Below are 19505 nucleotides of genomic sequence, written 5' to 3'. Positions count from 1 at the left end.
CAGGGTTCTGAGGTTACCAGTAGTGAGACTTGGCAGTAAGGTCAGGCAACCCTTGAATTCTTTACCACGACTGTCTACATTATCTTTACCAAGTTGCCTTCCATTATCCTTTCTCATGTCATAATTAGAGCGGATGTGTGGCTCTTTAAATTTAGGGCAATAATTTGGAAGGGAGAGTTCTTAAACCCTTGTTTCAAACTTAATACTCATAAAGTCTTAATCAAAGTACCCAACTTCTCTTACCTCTTTTTCCTAAACAGTAAGGAAGATACGAAGCTATTTCTGCTATTATTTTTCAGAGAGGGAGAGAAAATAGATATGAATTCTTGGGAGGAAAGCTATACTGACATTGTGACAATCAACTCACTTACTCTGATGTCTTGTTTTACCCAGTCACCAGCCTGTCCCTTTCTTTGTCCTTTTTGTGCTCCCTGCAATTTAAACAATGCTTGGTGAGTGTGAAATAGTGAACACAACACTAAATAATCTTGAAGAAAAGACAGATCTATAAAGTCAGGATTTTTGAGCAAACATACCACATACCGTGCTCTAATATAAGCCACCTTGGTAGTTTCCTCTTAGTCTGACTGTCCACTGTTGGGTGAAATTTGCCAGATTCAATGCCAACCCCCACCCCAACTTCCTTCTTCAAACATGCTCAGGGTTAAGTCTTTAGTGCTCCAATCCAAAGGAAAATGACTTATTTTAAAAGCAGTAAAAACACCACATTCCTCTGGCACAGGATGAAGACCAGCTCAGCTCTTCAGCTGTAGATCATTGTCTATTGTTCTCCAAACAGTAAACCACTATTTCACACCGAGAGACTGTGGGCTGCAGTTCTGTCCGAGTCCTGGGCTCCTCATGAATATGAAGTAAAGGGCTCTGACCCAGAAAGTGGCAGGTAATTTGAAAAAAAAAAAAGAAAAAAGAAAAAGGACAGGTAGGAAGTAAAACAGGCTTTATGTAACTCTACACTCTTGAAATCTCGTGCAGGTTCTGAGCAGGGTAAAATGGGGTCTCGGAAATGTGGAGGCTGCCTAAGTGGTCTGCTGATTCCGCTTGCACTTTGGAGTATAACTGTGAATATATTACTGTATTTCCCAAATGGGCAAACTTCCTATGCTTCCAGCAATAAACTCACCAACTTCGTGTGGTATTTTGAAGGAATCTGTTTCTCAGGTGTCATGGTAAGTGTGACTGGAGACTTGGGATCACAGAAGGGGACTTTTTTTTTTTTTTTTAACTAAGAATTGCTTTGTTCCTAGTAAAAATATGAATAATGGAAAAATCATTCTACTAATCCTGGTTTGGGAGTTGGAAGCTGGGTGGAGGTAGAGAAGCAGGCAGTCCCTTAGGATTTGGAGAGTGGTTTTGTTTTCGGTAAGCTGCTCATTTATGTAGCTTTAATAAGCAATGCAGGAAATTAATCCCGACAAAAGTTTGTGAGACTCTGACATGTAGAAATATTAGGTCCTCATGAAGTCTGCATGTCAAGTTAAGTTATTTAGTCTTCAGTGGCATTGTTCTTTTCCAGAACAGATTTTCTACCTGCACTCACAATTTCTCTAGCCTTGTATTAAGACAGCGTGGAAAAGTGGAGACTTGGAGACTCAGACAAATTTGCATTCAAATCTAAGTTCTGTCGTTTGTGCCATGAGATCTGGAGCAAGTTATTCAATGTCTTCAAGCCTCAGTGTCCTCATTTAGAAAATGGGAATAGTGACATTTACTTTTCAGGGTCATTGTGGGGATTGAATAAAATCTCATGTATGAAGTGCCAGGACAGAGACTGATTTGGAGTAGGTAACCAATGACTATTGTGATTATAAATACTTTTGGAAGGATGGGCCATATCAGTGCTAAATAGTCTGACATTATATCCCTAATAATGGAAGGTGTTTTTGAAAACTAAATCAAATTATTCACGGTAAGAATCCATGAATATTTTCCTGATGATTTTGTGCTCTTTAAAAACAAGTAAATCATGTTGGCAACTCAGAGGAAGAGACACTTTTCCTGATCATATATCACTGCTAAAAATAACACATTGTGCACTGTAAACTTATTATGCCCTGATAACTAAAAGAAAATCCATTATAATCTACCTCTACGTCTCTGTGGGTGTTTAATTATTATAGTATTTGAATAGCTGTGTTGGAAAACAGTTTTCATGTTGTTACTGTTTTGCATTCTAAAGTAGTAAACTTTAAAATATTAATATCCAGTGCTATTGAAGCTAAGTGATAGCTACATAACAAAGGGTGGTAGTGGTTCTATAAATAAATGCAAACATTTTGGAGAAGACTTTTGAAATGACATTAAAATTTATGAGAATGCTTAAGTCTTTTGACTCAGTAATCCTAGATTGAAGAATTCATTCTAAGGACATATCCCAAATTAAGGAAAGAGATATATACACAGATGTTTGTGACAACATTGTTTATAATAGAAATAAGTACAAGCATCCTAGCATAGAAGTAGTCAAAGAAGTTATACAGTACGTTCACTTCATATGTTGATGAAAATTGTAATTAAGAAGGTATAACAACATGGAAAATGAATATTATTTTGTAAGTGAAAAAGATATAACAAAATTGTGACTAAATTAAGATTGCAACTATGTAAAATATACATATGTGGGGAAAACACTGGAGATAAATACATAAAAACATGTGAGGGTGGTGGAATTAAGGGTGATTTTTCCTCCACTATTCTTGAGCCCTCTGTACTGCAGTTATACTTTATAACAAAAAAAGAAAGCAGTTTCTCTTTCAACACAGGCTATGCCTGTGTTTCTCATTTGGCACAGGACTCCAGGATCAATGTCTAAATATTTCTACCAATATTATAATGAAGTTAGTTACTGTATTTGGTTTACTATGCCTTATCTCATCGTTATTTCCCTCAATAATTGTAATAAATGCAAGAGTTGTAAGGCATTATTGGGTTAAAATCTATTAAAATCCGTGATAACTACTGGTGTTGAAAGGAGGAGAATAGAGAACTCTTTTGCTTATATTCCACGTAAAATGTAAAACAAGGGAAAGAATCCGTTCTCTGTTTTTCATTGTTTAAGATTTCTTGAAAAATAGTAGTGTTACTGTACCAACTCCTTTTAGGAGAAAGGAGAAGAATACAGATAAATAATGAAATGGATATATAAATAAATAAAGTCTGAAGAAATTTGGAAACTGGAGATGTTGACTGCAAACAATAAAATAACTATGAACTTAGCTTCAAGATTCAGTACTGAGCAATGGGAATAAAGGATAGGTGGAGGATTTGCCAGACGCAATAAATGGTCCATACCTGCCCCAGGGAGGAATTATAATAACCAAGAAATTAATGTCTTTCCAGAACAAAAATACAACCTTTTGCTTAAGATACCAAAAAAGGGGGAAGCAGAATACATTGAATTATCCCAGTTAGTTGGCTTCATACAGACAAAACACGGGAAAATTTGAACCTGAGATGGCTTGAGTGCATGGGGAAATTGAGCTTGCTTTACTTTGAATTAAGAGATGCAGTTTCAGATTAACTAGGCCTCTCACCTCCATTCCCAGACATCAGTAAATTGAGAGAGGCTGGCAAACTGCAAAGTCTGAATGGTATTCCTTTGTCTTCCTCAACTGGGTCAGTGAGAAATGCAGACTTGCTGCCCAGGGTGGTATTCCCGTGTCCTTACCATTTATTCCTCTTTAATCGTTAGCTTTTGATGACTGATCTACCATGATAATAATAGCTTATATTTATCAATGACTTACTCTGAATCAAGCACTATGTTCAATATTTTACATATATTACCTTATATCAACCCCATGAGGTGAATTCTCAACACCATTTTATAGGAAGGACTCGAACTTACAGAGCTAGCAAGTGTGAGAGCTGGAATTGGAACCCACACCTACCTGCACTAGAGTCTATGCTCTGAATCACTGTGCCGTGGTTAAGAATATGAATATAAGCTAGCATCCCATTTCTGATACTTTCTCTCTTCCCTACTGCAGATGCTTATAGTAGCAGCAGTCCTTCTTGTACTGGAGAGTGATAACAATTATAAATGTTGCCAGAGTGAAAACTGCAGCAAAAAATACATGGTAAGAGCAATAGTTTTTGAGGGTGGTTGAATGGGCTTTTTTCCTCTCACTCAGAAACATGAAAATATAAACATTATCATACCCTCACCATGATCCCTTCAGTTCAGAGCCCAAGAGTTTACAACCAAAATTATCTTCTGTTTGTTTACAGTCTTTCCTTCACCTTCGTTCTGCTGATGTTCTTCCAGAAACTCGGGATTTAAAAACACATGAAATTAGAAAATAGTACTCTCCTTTTCTAGCTGGGTTTCTGTGAGTCTATTTTTTTCTTCTTATCACCTTTATTGAGGATCAATTTACATCTAATAAATGGCATTCATTAAAAGTGTATAATTCCATGAGTTCTGACAGTTGAATACACCCATGAAACCACTATCACAATCAAGACACAGAATATTTCCATCACCCCCAAAACGTTATCTTTGATCTGATTTTTATCATTCTAGATTACTTTATATTTTATACCAACAGAGTCATACAGTTTTTGTCTTTTATATCTGGCTTCTTTCAATCAGCATAATGATTTTTGGATTTATTCACATTGTTGTGTATATGCAAAGTATGAGGTCTGACAATTAAGTTCGCAAACTTGTTGCAACATCCTTTTTTGATATCATAAAATTTGATATCATAAAAATTCATTATGCATTATGGTATTATAATTTATGCTATCATAAAATTTGATATCATAAAAATTCATTATGCATTTTTACCACCTGGACAGTTAACCAAGTTTACTATTTGGAAATGCTGAAAAGGCTGCGTGAAAAAGACGAAAACGACCTGAACTTTTTGCCAACAATTCATGGCTCTTGCATCATGACAATGCACCAGCTCACATGACACTGTCTGTGAGGGAGTTTTTAGCCAGTAAATAAATAAGTGTATTGGAACACCCTCCCTACACACCTTATCTGGCCTCTACTGTCTTCTTTCTTTACCTGAAGATAAAGGAAAGGTTGAAAGGAAGACATTTTGATGACATTCAGGACATCAAGGGTCATACGATGACAACTCTGATGGCCATTCCATAAAGAGTTCCAAAATTGCTTTGAAGGGTGGACTAGGCACTGGGGTTGGTGCATAGCTTCCCAAGGGTAGAAGGTGACTGTAGTGATATGTAGTAATGAGGTATGTTGCACTTTTTCTAGGATGAGTTCACGAAATTAATTGTCATACCTTCGTGTGTGTGTGTGTGTGTGTGTGTGTGTGTGTGTGTGTGTGCGCGTGTGTGTTTTCCTGAAAATAAGACCTAGCCAGACAATCAGCTCTAATGCATCTTTTGGGGCAAAAGTTAATGTAAGACCCGGTCTTGTTTTACTATAAGATTGGGCCTTTACAACATAACATAACATAACATAACATAACATAACATAACATAACATAACATAACATAACATAACATAACATAATATACTGGGTCTTGTATTAATATTTGCTCCAAAAGAAGCATTAGAGCTGATTGTCTGGCTAGGTCTTATTTTCGGGGAAACAGGGTGTGTATATATATATGTGTGTGTGTGTGTGTGTGTGTGTGTATAATATACATACATATATACATATACACACATACATACATATATATGTATATATATGTATATACATACATATATACACATACATATATACATACATATATACATATATGTATATGTATGATAGATTATGCAAACACACACGAAGATAGATATATGTATATACGTATATGTATATATATCTATCTTCGTGTGTATGTATATATATAATATACATACATATATACACATATAAATATATACATATACACACATACATACATATATACACATGTATACACATACATATATACACATATACACATACCTATATACATACATATATACATGTATACACATACATATATACATACATATATACATATGTGTATATGTATGATAGGTTATGCAAACACACACGAAGACAGATATATATGTATATATATCTGTCTTTGTGTGTGTATGTATATATATAACATACATACATATATACATATACACACATACATACATATGTATACATATGTATACACATACATATATACACATATACACATACTTATATACATACATATATACATACATATATACATATATATACATACATACATACATATATACATATATACATACATATATACATATATGTATATGTATGATAGATTATGCAAATACATACCAAGATAGATAGATAGATGTATATATATCTATCTTTGTGTGTGTGTGAGTGTGTGTGTGCATCTTTGTCTGGTTTTGGAATCAAGGTAATGTTGACTTCATAAAGTGAGCTTGGGAGCCTTCTCTCGTCTTAAATTTTTTGGGATAGTTTGAGAAAGATAAGTGTTAATTCTTTCTTAAATATTTGGTGAAATTCACCTGTGAAGCCATCTGGTCCAGGACCTTTGTTTTGGGGAGTTTTTTGATTACTGATTGAATTTCATTAATAGCTATCAGTCTGTTCAGATTTTCTGTTTCTTCTTGATTCAGTCTGTAAGATTGTATGTTTCTAGGAATTTATCCATTTCTTCCATTTTGTCCAGTTTGTTGGTATACAATTATTTGTAGTATTTTCTTATAAGACTTTGTATCTCTGTAGTATCCGTTATCACTTCTCTTTCATTTATAATTTTATTTATTTGGGTCCTCTCTGTTTTTCTTGATGAGTCTGACTAAAGGTTTACCAATTTTGTTTATTTTTTCAAATAACCAGCTCTTGATTTCATTGATCTTTAGTATTTTTTTTTAAAGATTCTATTTCATTTATTTCTGCTCTGATCTTTATTATTTTCTTCTTTCTCCTTTGGGCTTTGTTTGTTCTTCCTTTTTTTAGTTCTATTAGGTGTAATATTAGATTGTTTATATAAGATTCTTTTTCTTGTTTCTTGAGGGTAGCCTGCATCGCTCTGAATTTCTGTCTTAGAACTGCTTTGGCTGGGTCCCATAAACTTCGGGTTGTTGTGTTTTCATTTTTGTTTGTCTCAAGGTATCTTTTGATCTCATTATTAACCCATTCATTTAGTAAGGTGTTATTTAGCTTCTATGTGTTTGTGTGTTCTTTAGTTTTTTCTTGTAATTCATTCCTTGTTTCATATTGTGATCATGAAGATGCTTGATATGATTTCAATCTTCTTAAACTTCTGAGACTTTTTTTGTGGCTTAACATGTGGTCTATCCTGGAAAATGCTCCATGTGTGCTAGAAAAGAATGTATATTCTGCTGCTTTCGGTGAAATGTTCTAAAGATATCAATTAAATCCATCTAGTCTAATGTTTCATTTAAGGCCACGGTTTCCTTGTTGATTTTCTGTCTGGATGAACTCTCCATTGATGTTAATAGGGTGTTAAACTTCCCTACTATGACTGTATTACTGTTGATCTCTCCCTTTATGTCCTTCAATATTTGCTTTATGCATTTAGGTGCTCCTACATTGCATGCATAGATGTTTATGAGATTTATTTCCTCTTGTTGGATTGATCTCTTTATCATTATGAAGTGTCCTTCTTTGTCCCTTGTTTTAAAGTCTATTTGGCTGACATAAGTATTGCTACTCCCGTTTTTGTTTTGTTTTCATCTGATGGGGAAATATATATTTTGTTTCTGTGTATTAGGTACATCTGATATGTCTCTCAGTCTTGGCAGGGTGGCCCTATGTAGTAGGTGTTCTGTGGGGCCCAGTGGCACAGTCTCCAGTGGCGTCGCTTGTGTAACTTGTGTGTGCCCTACTGTTGTAGCTGAGCCTGGATTGTTGTTGACATTTCACTAGGTGGGATTGAAACTCAGACTGGCTGGCTATGAAGGCTGCTGTGATTACAGCTGATGAGCTTTTTTGTGGGGGCTGACCCCATGGAGCAGAATTTGCTTTAGCAAGACTCTGGTGCCTGCTGAGTCTACCCTTTAGGAGTTGTGCAGATAATCAGGTGGTGCTCTGATGTGGTCCGAAGTCAGCCACCAGGTGTGTTGGTTTTGGGGACTCTTGGGAGGGCTGTTGGTGCATGCTGAAATCAGCTGCTGCCTGTGCCTGGCCCAGGATCAACTGGTAGGAGCTGAGGTACAAAGTGATATGAGGTTGGTAGCTGTCTTTTCTGGGCTTAGAGACACCTGGGAGAGGGTATGCTGTGGAGCGAGATCAGCTGCCACTAGTACTGGCTTTGTGGCCCCTTAGCAAGAAGTACAGTGCATGACAAGGTCAGCCACTGCTTGTTTGGGGGTTGTGGATCTTTGAGGGATTTTAGGAAAGTCTGCAGCATAGGTCAAGGCCAGCCACTGAAAGAGGTTCAAGCTGGTGTGTGAGTTGGGTAGAGTGGGGTCTCAGGGAATCACCAGGGTGGGATCAGCCGTGTTAATGAAGACTTAGACTTGGAGCCTGCAGGCTGAGTGAAGGGAGGCCTGAATAAAGGGACAGTTGCATCTACCAGCCCTTCTGTCTGGGGAAGAGCTGCCCCTCCAGCCTTTTCCCTGAAGCCAGGTACTTCAGTTCCTCTGCATATGTCCCTGCTGCTTTTCTAGCTGCTGTCCCTTCACTAGAATTTAGGGTGAGTGTTTGTGAGTAAGTGAGTCTGTGTTTCGGATCTTTAAGAGGGTGTCTGGTTCTACAACAGCCTCCATCTCACCCAGATGGAATCCCCACTGATTTTTGCAGCCACGTGCTGTGGAGACTACTCTTCCCATCACTGGTGCTCTGGGCTGGGAGCCTAGTGTGGGGCTGGGACTCCTCACTCCTCAGGGGGTGAAACATCCCTCTTATTATAAACTGCCACTAGTGGGTGTGAGACCAACACATTTAGCATCTCCACCTCTCCCACCAGTCTTGACATGGCTTCTTTTTTATATCCTTAGCTACAGGAGTTCTGTTCAGCTATTCTGTGGTTCTCAAGAATGTTCTATAATTTAGTTGTAAATTTGATGTGGTCATAAGAGGAAGTGAGGACAGCATTTACTTACTTCACCATCTTGACTAGAAGTCTGGTCTCAGCTTTTGAATTTATCATCAACTGGCTACTGCAAGTTTCTGTTTGACTAGTCCTAATTTCATTTGAAATCAACACTTCTAAAACTCAATTCGTTTTTCTTCCAAAACCAAACTATCCTTGCTGGCATCCCTATTTTTCTCTCCTTTTCATCCAAATTTCAGACTCTGGATTTTTTATTTTCAGTCTCTCTCCAGCTACTCATTTTCTCCTGCATGTCTTTTCATCCAGTGCATGTCTTTGTCACATGAACTTGAAATTGTCCCCATGTGAAATCCTTATTTATGGATTCTCTCACTTCCAGCTGGTATACCATCACTGCCAGAGAAAATTTTCAAAATCATATATTGGTTCATGTCACAAATCCTTGCTCATAAGCCAACTACATGGCTTGTTGCAAAAATAATTTATTCCAAGTCTATGGCAACATAAATTCAAAAAAGCTCAGGACATCTTGTGCCAGAAAGCAAGTAAATGTTCAAAGAACGATTAAGATATGTCAAAGGACACAGGAATTGATTTGAAGGACTGTTCCCATTGGCCATATTTAAACTAGCATTTAAGAGAATAATAATGGTTATAAATTATAACACAATATGTTAAATACCTGGTGAACACACAATGTGATTTATAGATGATGAAATACAGAATTGTACACCTGAAATCTATGTAACTTTACTAGCAATCGTCACCCCAATAAACTTTAATTGAAAAAAAATACCCATGATGTACAATATGCAGAACGAGAGGCAGCAGAGAAACAAATGGGAAATGCAAGTTCTTCTGTGAAGAAAAATGATAGCTTATAAATGCAGAATAAATGATAGAATTAGAAAAGCAGTACACTGCGACCAATTATTATGATAATTAGATGACCAATGGATATGAGGATCATTAGTGGATGCTAAATTTGTCAGCTGAAGTGCCTTTAGGAAGAGGATATGACACAGTCTCAAAGTACTATCTCACAAATTATTTACTAATTGGAAAGTGGAAAATGTACATTTATAGATCTGAAGGAAACCACCTTAACCAAAAGATCAAACTTAGCATCACCAGCTGCAGTGAGGGGCCTATAATGTACCCACACTAATCAAGTTTCTTGCCACAAAGTTCAACCCAAGTCCAATTGTGAGGAAACAATCAGAAAAGCCTAAAACATAGAACATTCTACAAGACAACTGGCTGATATTCTTCAAAAACAATTTAATATCCTGTAAAACAAGGCAGTGAGATTAAAGAAAACTAAAGAAATGTAACCTTGTGCATAAACCTTCATGAAATCCTGTACAAAAAAGTAAAAAACAGCAGAATAATAGACTATCTTTATTTTGGGGAGATATGAACTGATGTATTTAGGAGTAAGAAATCATGTTATCCGCAACCTACATTAAAATGATTCAGCAACAAACATGTAAATACACACACACACACACACACACACACACACACAGAACAAACAGAAGTGGTAAATATTCACAAAAGGTGAGTCTAGATAAAGGGCATATAAGGGTTTGTTGTACTATACTTTCAACTTATTTGCAGATTTGAATCTTTTTAAGTAAAAGATTATGGGAGTTAAAGCTACTTGGCCTGAAGGAGAAAGTCTAGCCTCCTTGATCCAGCATTCAAGACCATCTTCCACCCCGATCTGCCAAGCTGCACTCACTTTGTAGGCAACACATGTCTAGATTGTATCCTACCAACCCTGTCTCCCTGGTATTAGAAGTATGACAGTCTGGTCTTCGTAACTTCTCTCCTTCTCTGTAGGAACCCCCTCTTAGATCAAACCTATCTACTTCTCACAATTCTGCTTGTGTTGATCTGCCGGTGAATATTGCTCATTCTCACATCCAAATGAAAACATTTTCCTCCCTATCAATCCTTACTTGAATATAAATATGACCATCTAGGCTAACACCTGATATTTCTTCTCATTTTCCTATATGTAAAGATATTCAGATATCTTCTGCATAAGAGAAAACAGAGATTATAGCTTATGATTCTTAGAGAACCCACACTACCTAGAAAATCACATTCAATAAATAAGTGTAGATTGATCACATCCTTCCACTTCATTATGTATGAGGTGATCATTATTTTGATATCAAAATTCCAGAACAAATGGAGAAATTTAGTAAGTCAACTAGTTGCCTCTATGGAATGCCAGACAAAAAGTCATTTAAAAACTTATTTTTAAGATCAAGTGGGTTTGGATCAAATGTTTCTTTTTCTTTTTTTTTTTTTTTTTAAAGATTTTATTGGGGAAGGGGAATAGGACTTTATTGGGGAAAAGTGTGTACTTCCAGGACTTTTTTCAAGTCAAGTTTTTGTCCTTTCAGTCTTAGTTGTGGAGGGCGCAGCTCAGCTCCAGGTCCAGTTGCCGTTGCTAGTTGCAGGGTGCGCAGCCCACCATCCCATGGGGAGTCGAACCTGCAACCTTGTGGTTGAGAGGATGCACTCCAACCAACTGAGCCATCCGGAAGGCAGCTCAGTTCAAGGTGCCGTGTTCAATCCTAGTTGCAGGGGGCGGAACCCAACATCCCTTGTGGGACTCGAGGAATTGAACTGACTATCTTGTGGTTGAGAGCCCACTGGCCCATGTGGGAATCGAACCGGCAGCCTTGGGAGTTAGGAGCATGGAGCTCTAACCTCTTGAGCCACTGGGCTGGCCCTCCATTTTTATGTGGGCACGTGTTATTACATAGAGTGGATTAGACTTGGATGAGGACGAGAAAGTACCTATCTGATCATTTATTCCCAATATCCCCTTGTTTCATTCTATGGCACTAACCTCCTTGTTCTAATGTTTAATTTAGACACTGCTGTCGATTATCTTTTCTGCCCTTGGAATTGCTTTTTCTGGATACTGCCTGGTTATATCGGCTTTGGGCCTTGTCCAAGGCCCATATTGCCGCACCCTTGATGGCTGGGAATACGCCTTTGAGGGCACTGCAGGACGGTAAGAACTAATTTCCCAAATCAAGAAGGTCAGAAACACCTGACCTCATGGTCATGCTCATTTTCCATGAGCACTTTGAAGTTTCATGTGGCTAGTGTAGCGTAGAATTTTACTATTAGTTTGCTAATATCCAGACAAATTATGTTCCTGCACAGATATTTGTTTAAATGTTTTTTTCTCCAGTCTTTTAATGCCACATGCATCCACTACTTTGAAGCTGTCATGGAGATATCCAAATGAAAGACGTGTTTCACCCACACTTCAGAACAGGGCTTCATGGTGATTGTGGTCTGGCCACTGCGGGAGCCTGGAACTTGAGTGGTTCTGGGAGGTTAGTCTTGTTTCGTGGTTAGGTCAGACATGTAGTCGGTTATAGATGTGAAAGGGCTTGGCTGAGATGCCCTTGGGTGGTGCCACCAGGGCTATACCAGCAGGGGCCACCCAGAGATAGAACGAGGCAGGGTGAGCAGAAAATTGCGGTCTGAGATCCGCAATGGGAGTTTGTTGAAGGAGCCAGGAGCTTACCTGGCATATACTAAAGAACCGTCTAGGGAAGCAGCCTTGCTCAAAAGGCTGGTAGTTCAGTCAGGTGTTGAGAGACCCAATCTTGGATCTCAGAATGCCTCACACTGACATTGTTCTGGCTTATGGGCCTCTCAACACTTGCAGAAGCAGCTCAGGAGATAGCAGAGCCCAGATAGAGATGCACGAGGGGGCCATTGAATCGCTCCCTATCTTGTCCTGTGCTCGGAGTTCTAATGGAGTAAAATGAAGGAGTGTCTATACCACTTCCAGGGGAAGTTACATTTTCTTCTCAGCTCCCCATGGCTCGCTTTATTATTCAAGGCCCACATCTATTTGAAGTCTTACATACTCACCTGGATTGCATGACAGAACTGCTTCTGCCACCTCTATTCTGAAGGTTCAGCAAGGTCCTACCTCCAGAGCCCTCCCTCGGGGCAGGAGAACCTAGAAAATAACCTTAGGCCTTTCTAAACACTGGGAGAAGACACTCTGTAGGACTGGAGGACCTCAGGAAAGGAGGCCCTAAGACAGAAAGTCCCACTGGTGCAAAAATCCTTTATGTCATTAGCTCCTGAACTGTTGCCCACCCCAAAAGCAAAGAAGCCTCCCTTTTCAATGCAAGAATCTCAGGCTGCCCACATGCCTCTCCATTACTCCTTTAAAGTTGCCCTTGATATTTGCATTGACCTGTTTCCAGCTTCTTTACTCCTTCCAGACTGTGCTAGTGCACTTATGACTCTCCATGGTTTACAGGAATAAATTGGACCACAGTCTGGGAGACAAACAGAAACATTGCAAGTCATCTTGCTTCAAAGTGATGGATGATCTGTGCAGAGCATATACTGGGCACAGTCTAGAGTAAAGATTTTGAAGAGATTAGCTTCCCTGGATGAGACTGAGTTAGGAGTATCAGGTTACAAGAAATGGATCTAGGGAAATGGCAACAGGAAATTAGATGTGTATTGTGCTTTACAGGTTCCAAAGCATTTTTATGTAACTCTCAGCAATCAGTCACAAAACCTTAGGGTTAGATATTATAAACCCATTTTCCAGATAAGACTCTAGAGGGAAGCTGGTTGACTCAGTGTTTAGAGCACAGTGCTCATAACATCAAGGTTGCCGGCTCAAGTCCCACATGGGCCAGTGAGCTGCACCCTCCGCAACTAGATTGAAAAAAACGATTTGACCTAGAGCTGAGCTGCGCCCTCCACAACTAGATTGAAAAAAACGATTTGACCTAGAGCTGAGCTGTGCCCTCCACAACTAGATTGAAAACAACAACTTGACTTGGAGCTGATGGGTCCTGGAAAAACAGACTGTTCCCCAATATTCCCCAATAAAAAAGTTAAAAAAAGACTCTAGAGGTCAGAGAGGTAGAGTCCCTTACCCAGGATCCTACATATCCAGGAGTTCTGACTCCATAGTCAGTGCTCTTTACCACTTGAGACCTAAAGGCCATTGGCAATACCAAGAAATTCTCAGAGTTCCTCTGAGTATCCTGGAGCATAGCGATTGAAAGGAAAGGAATAAGAAAGAAAGGGAGGGGGACAGAGATAAACAAAGAGAAGGGAGATATCATGGTGGTGGTCTCCAAAATGCAGAAGTCACCCCTGTCCACCACAGGCACTAATTTCCAGAGCGACTTGGCTGGTCCCCACGTTACCAGAATTGCCGCTCTAGGAAAAAGCATCTTGCTATTGACAAAATATTTATAGACAACTCTGCCCTGCAAATAGGTTTGTTTTTGTTGGGGGCAGTTTTTGGAAAGAGACCAGTTTTCCATTTTGATTTAGTTGACCAGAGAGAGTGTCACCCTTCGAAGAAGTGCTAATGGCCATGGTAGACCTGAAAGTGAGCAAAAGTGAGGACATTACGGTGTGTCCTCATCCACCTTATTCACCAGATCTGGCACCGTGCGACTGCTGGCTCTTCCCCAAAGTCAAAATGACCAGGAAAAGTAAACGTTTTGAATCATTTCAGAACATCAAGGCAGCCACCACAGTGCAAATAAAGACACTCACGAGAGAGGACTTCCAGAACTGCTTCAGAAAGTGGCAAGAACGATGGGATAAGGGTGTTTGAGGGGGAGTATTTTGAGGGGGAGTAATGGCAATGTGTCTTTTACTGTAATAAATTTTTTAAATTTAAACATTCACCATAGTTTTCAATCACACTTTGTATGTACCTGAATGATTTTTTAAAACATATTAATTCATATTTAATAATATTATGTATTTAATCATATATATTAGTTTCCCAAACATATAAGTAACTGTAGCCTTCTTCTTTGGATCAAGTGTATAGACGTGGCCATGGGTCTTGTTGACCATTTTCGTCCTCTCTCTCAGTTTCCTTACAGATTCCAGCATATGGATTCAGTGCCTTGAACCTGCACACGTGGTAGAGTGGAACATTATTTTGTTTTCCATTCTCATCGTTCTCAGTGGGCTTCAAGTGATCGTCTGCCTCATCAAAATAATCATTCAATTATCCAAGATACTGTGTGGAACCTATTCAGTCATCATCCAGGTAACAGACTCCCATTGGCAGCTGTACCTCTTCCCTTTTACCCCCACTGCCCAGGGTTCAATGAGTCTTATTAAATGGCTTTTAGAATTCCATGATTTTCTTTCCATTCCTTATGCTCTCATCTTGACTCAACCTCTAAAATCTCAATTTTTTTCACTATTCCAAAGTGTCTGTTGGCTGATCTATATAGATTAAATCAATGGGACAATTGCAAAATCTGCATTCTGTGTTGTACGATGAAAACAGCACAGTGTTTTGAATGAGCACCATTTCAGTGTCCTATGTAGCAATAACCCAAAGCACAAAATAATCTTACCATTTATTGAGAATTTCCCTGTTCATAAAATAATCGAAGGCTGACAAGCTTATCCCATTGAAATAATTTCTTTTTAATGCTGTTACATTCCGCTAATAATCCTTCTTTATGCTGAGTTATCAGTGAGTGGTTTTTAAGAAGAGAAATATGTCTTTATCCTATTGAAACTACTTTTGCTTCATCTGCTAAAATGCTAACGTTGATTTAGTTATGGTGGAAACTGCTAAATCTGTACAGTGATTCCAGAGTGAAGAGAAATCATGAATGAGATATACTGTGCTTTGTTTAACAACATGTAATGTATAATATAATGATAACACTTTTCCTAGCAGTGTCAAATAAATATTTTCCTATTCCATTATGTTTTGAATATGAACTATAAGTTGCTACCTCGATTATGATTATTAATCAAGTCAAATGTACTGCTTTACTCACTTTGGTTTTCCGTTTTTTTTTTATAGCCTGGAATCATTTGAATAAGAACAAGAATGTTTTCCATGATCAAGTTATGGTCATATATTTAAGTGTCATATTCAATATTCAAATGATGTTTTCTTCATTTGGTATTTATTGTACCCATTTGTGAAATTTACAGTCCTCACTGAAAGTGCAAATTATGCCACCCTTCCATTTATAATTTTTTTCTAAACAATACCATGTATGTGTCAAGATCTTTAGAAATGTTCATACTCTTTGATCAAACAAGTGCATTTCCAATAATCTATACTATGGAAATAAATAAAATTACAAGATAAAACTTAATGCATATGCATATATTTCAATTTTATTTAATATTCTGGAAAATTAGAAATACCCCACAAGTCTAAGTTCAGGGGAAGGATTAAGTAAAAACTGGTACATTAGTTGTAATATTACATGGCCTTTGCAAGTGATGTTTTAAATATTACGAATAGTTCTATGTGAAAAAGCAGATTGCAAATTTATGTTTACAGAATAAGCATAACTATCTAAAACAAACAAAACACCTATTAATTAAAATATAGGATAAAAGCTAAATCTAGAAAAATTTACACAAAAATGTCAAATAGGGTAAAAAGGTAATAGGTCCCCCTTTTTCTTACTTTTCTATATCTTCCAAGTTTTCTTTATTATGTTTTATATAAACTTACATAACTTAACTGAGCTCTTGGCATCGTTTGCTCACTCCTGGTGATAACTGTTGAGGGCTACAAGAGACAACCTTGAAATAAAGGAGCAGTTGAGAATATGTTCAGTGGATTAGAGAAAGTGACCACTGACCAGTTGATAACTGTCATGGGAGTCATCACTATCTGTATTTCTTTTTAGTGTCTTAAGCAAAACATTTATAATCTTTCTACCCATACTTACCACGACATCCTTGAGGATAGCAGCCATGTTTTATATTTTCCCAATCACCCGTAGGGCCTAGTACAAAGTGGGCATAGCAGACACTCAGTGTTGGGTATTCATGCCAGGCCCTTCTGTTTCTCATGGCTGCTCTGCTGAGTACCTGTCTCCATCATAAACCCACTGGATCTTAACACTTCTGCCACTTCGCCATCACTCTCCTCCTTGGACACTGTCAGTGACGTTCTGCCAACACCTGTTCTGTGCCAAAGCTGGGCAGTAGTAGGCAGTAGTCTGGAGAATGCCTCTCTCCTTGGCACCTGCTCAGCCTACAGCCTTCTTTAAGAGAAACTGCCCAGCCCACAGCCTTTGCTGAAGTGAGCATCTTGAAAGCAAACCATGTTGTGTACTATATGACCCCCATGCCCTGGGTCCAGCTGACAGAACTGTGACAGGAACTCAAAACGTGGGCAGACTATTGTCAACCTAGTGGCCTCTTCCTTAGCCTATAGTTAAATATTGCCCAAAACAAGACTGGAAAATTTGAACTAGAAGCCAAGAATGAAGCAACCCAGGCATTGCGATCAAGAATAATAATAATAATAATAATAATAATAATAATAATAATAATATAATAATAAAAGGTCAAGGAAGGAAGTCAACATAGAGAGAATACATGATCACTCTATCAAGCCCATAAACTCAGCAAGTCCAATACCCTCTTTTTTTAGTTCTCCCAGAGACTACTCAGTCCTCTTGTAAATAGACTTTGTGCAGGTCAATCTCACCAGTTTGTCAGACACGTTCAGACTCTCTCAATCATGTTTAGATTCAGTATGATACCATACGTTGAGTGGACCATGAATAGATGCCAGCTGAATGACTCCACCACAGGACTGGAAACATTGTTTAAAAACAGAGACACAGTCAAATGCAATACAGTATATGTATCAGTAAATTAAATATTAACACAGTCACCCAAAATTTAGTATTTAAAGAGTACACAGCGATGATGCAATTTTAAATAAAAGAGCTGGATACAAATCTATGTGTGCAGTTTGAGCCCAAGTTTTTTTTTTAGTAATCATGAAATTACATATATACACATACAAATCTTCAGATACATAGAAAAAAGACTGGAAGAAAATACCTAAATGTTAGTAGTTAATAATTATCACCTAGTGATGAGATTATGAGTTATATTTCTTTACATTGTTCTATATTTTCAAATCTTCCTTTGAAAACGTATTACTTGAATAATTAGAAACAATAAATATCATTTAAAAAGCAAATATGCTCTAATCGTTTCTGTAAAATCTATCTAACGAGCTTAAAATACGAAAGAACTAGACATGAGATATGTGTGTGACAGCATTTTTTCTTACCCTTTTTAGGAGACACTCTTTTTATTTTTTAATTTTCAGAGGGGTTGAGTATTGCCAGCTAATCCTAATTGGGAATGATTTCTATTTCATGCATTTATACTCTTCTATGGATTATTTCTCCCTTATTTTCCTTGCATCTATTTCATTGTACTTTTCCTGGCTTCTTAAATTGAATGCCTAGCTTATTAATTTTCAAACTTTTTTCTTTTAATAAGCACTTAAGACTATACATTTAAGTACTACTTTGGGTGCATCTCACAAGTTTTGAAGTGTTGCATTTTCCTTATTATTCAGTTACATATTTCCTACTTTTCTTTATGATTTATTTTTTCATTTATGAGTTTTAAAGTGTGCTTTTCATAGTATGTGGTCTATATGGTTCTGATACTTTGAACGTTTTTAAGGCTTGTTTTATGGCTAATATTTGTAAATGTTCTATACACTTAAAAAGAAAATGTTTCCTCCAAATATTTGGATGCAGGCTTCTATGTTTCCATTATGTTGTTGTTCAGATCTTCAATATCTTTGCTTCTTGTTTGTTTGCTTAATCTAAGTTTTATATCAGGATTAAATGAGTATATGTATATGTATGTATATATATATACACATGTATATATGTATATGTATATATGTATGTATGTATATCAGAAACTAGCGTTTGGCATATGGATGAGATTTACATAACTTAGTGGTTTAAAGATATACTCTGGAATCAAATTGCTCACATTCAAATCTGGGCTCTGCCTTATTAGCTGTGTTACCCTGGTCAAGTTTACATAAGTTCTCAGTGCCTCAGTTTCTGAATCTGTAAAATAGGAATAATAATAGAGTTGTTATGAAGGTTAAGTGAATTAGTACATATAAAACTCTTAGAAGCAGGATGACTTAAATCTTAATTGAGGTGTAGTTGGAGCAGATTTAGGATGGCTGAGACCTGGAAATACTACAAATACAACAGAAAAGGAAGAAGATGGAGGAAGGTCATAGGGTCATAACGACAATATAAGGTCCTAAGTTTGGGGAGAGAAAATGCGCAAAGGTAAAAGGTAGGCATTGCTAGGCTAGACAAAGTATAAGAGAGGGAGCACTCCTTTCTTACAAAGGAGCGTAATAACCGTCATACTCAGGTTCCTAAAACTCCAGCTCCTGGCCTATACACTTCCATTCCACTGAAAAACTACAAGCAATAGGGGCAATTCAAGTTTGCTATTATGAAAACCACAACCACTTATATTCAAAAAAGCTCTTGCCAGTTCTGCTTCCTGCTCTGTGAGATGAAGCTAGAAGTTAGGAATGAGAGTCCAGTCCTGGAGGAAGCGGAATATCCAGTAGGAAAGAAGGAGTCAAGTTTGAGTGTGTGTAATTGGGCAGGTAGGGCAGG

The 19505-nt window shown here is 37.6% G+C and overlaps 1 protein-coding gene across 1 annotated transcript; it reads left to right on the top strand.

Annotated features, from left to right (window-relative positions):
• Positions 1–805: 805 nt before the first annotated feature.
• On the top strand, positions 806–16175 carry TM4SF18 (transmembrane 4 L six family member 18). Its single transcript, XM_081064181.1, has 6 exons — positions 806–901; positions 994–1187; positions 4008–4097; positions 11898–12040; positions 14914–15094; positions 15872–16175. Exons 2-6 carry the CDS (start codon positions 1011–1013, stop codon positions 15884–15886), a joined length of 606 nt encoding a protein of 201 aa, XP_080920307.1. The 5' UTR covers positions 806–901; positions 994–1010; the 3' UTR covers positions 15887–16175.
• Positions 16176–19505: the final 3330 nt, after the last annotated feature.

The sequence above is a fragment of the Rhinolophus hipposideros genome, assembly GCF_964194185.1.
Source record: "Rhinolophus hipposideros genome assembly, chromosome: 2".
In the NCBI taxonomy this organism is placed as follows: Eukaryota; Metazoa; Chordata; class Mammalia; order Chiroptera; family Rhinolophidae; genus Rhinolophus; species Rhinolophus hipposideros.
The sequence above is the reverse complement of the archived record's forward strand: the minus strand, read 5'-3'. Positions and strand labels throughout refer to the sequence as shown.

What these genes read in the sequence shown, in the direction of transcription:
- TM4SF18 (XM_081064181.1), top strand. Translation starts at nt 1,011, where the DNA reads ATGGGGTCTCGGAAATGTGGAGGCTGCCTAAGTGGTCTGCTGATTCCG. An exon ending in TCTGTTTCTCAGGTGTCATG is followed by an intron (nt 1,188 to 4,007) that starts GTAAGTGTGACT and finishes TCCCTACTGCAG; the next exon opens with ATGCTTATAGTAGCAGCAGT. An exon ending in ACTGCAGCAAAAAATACATG is followed by an intron (nt 4,098 to 11,897) that starts GTAAGAGCAATA and finishes TGTTTAATTTAG; the next exon opens with ACACTGCTGTCGATTATCTT.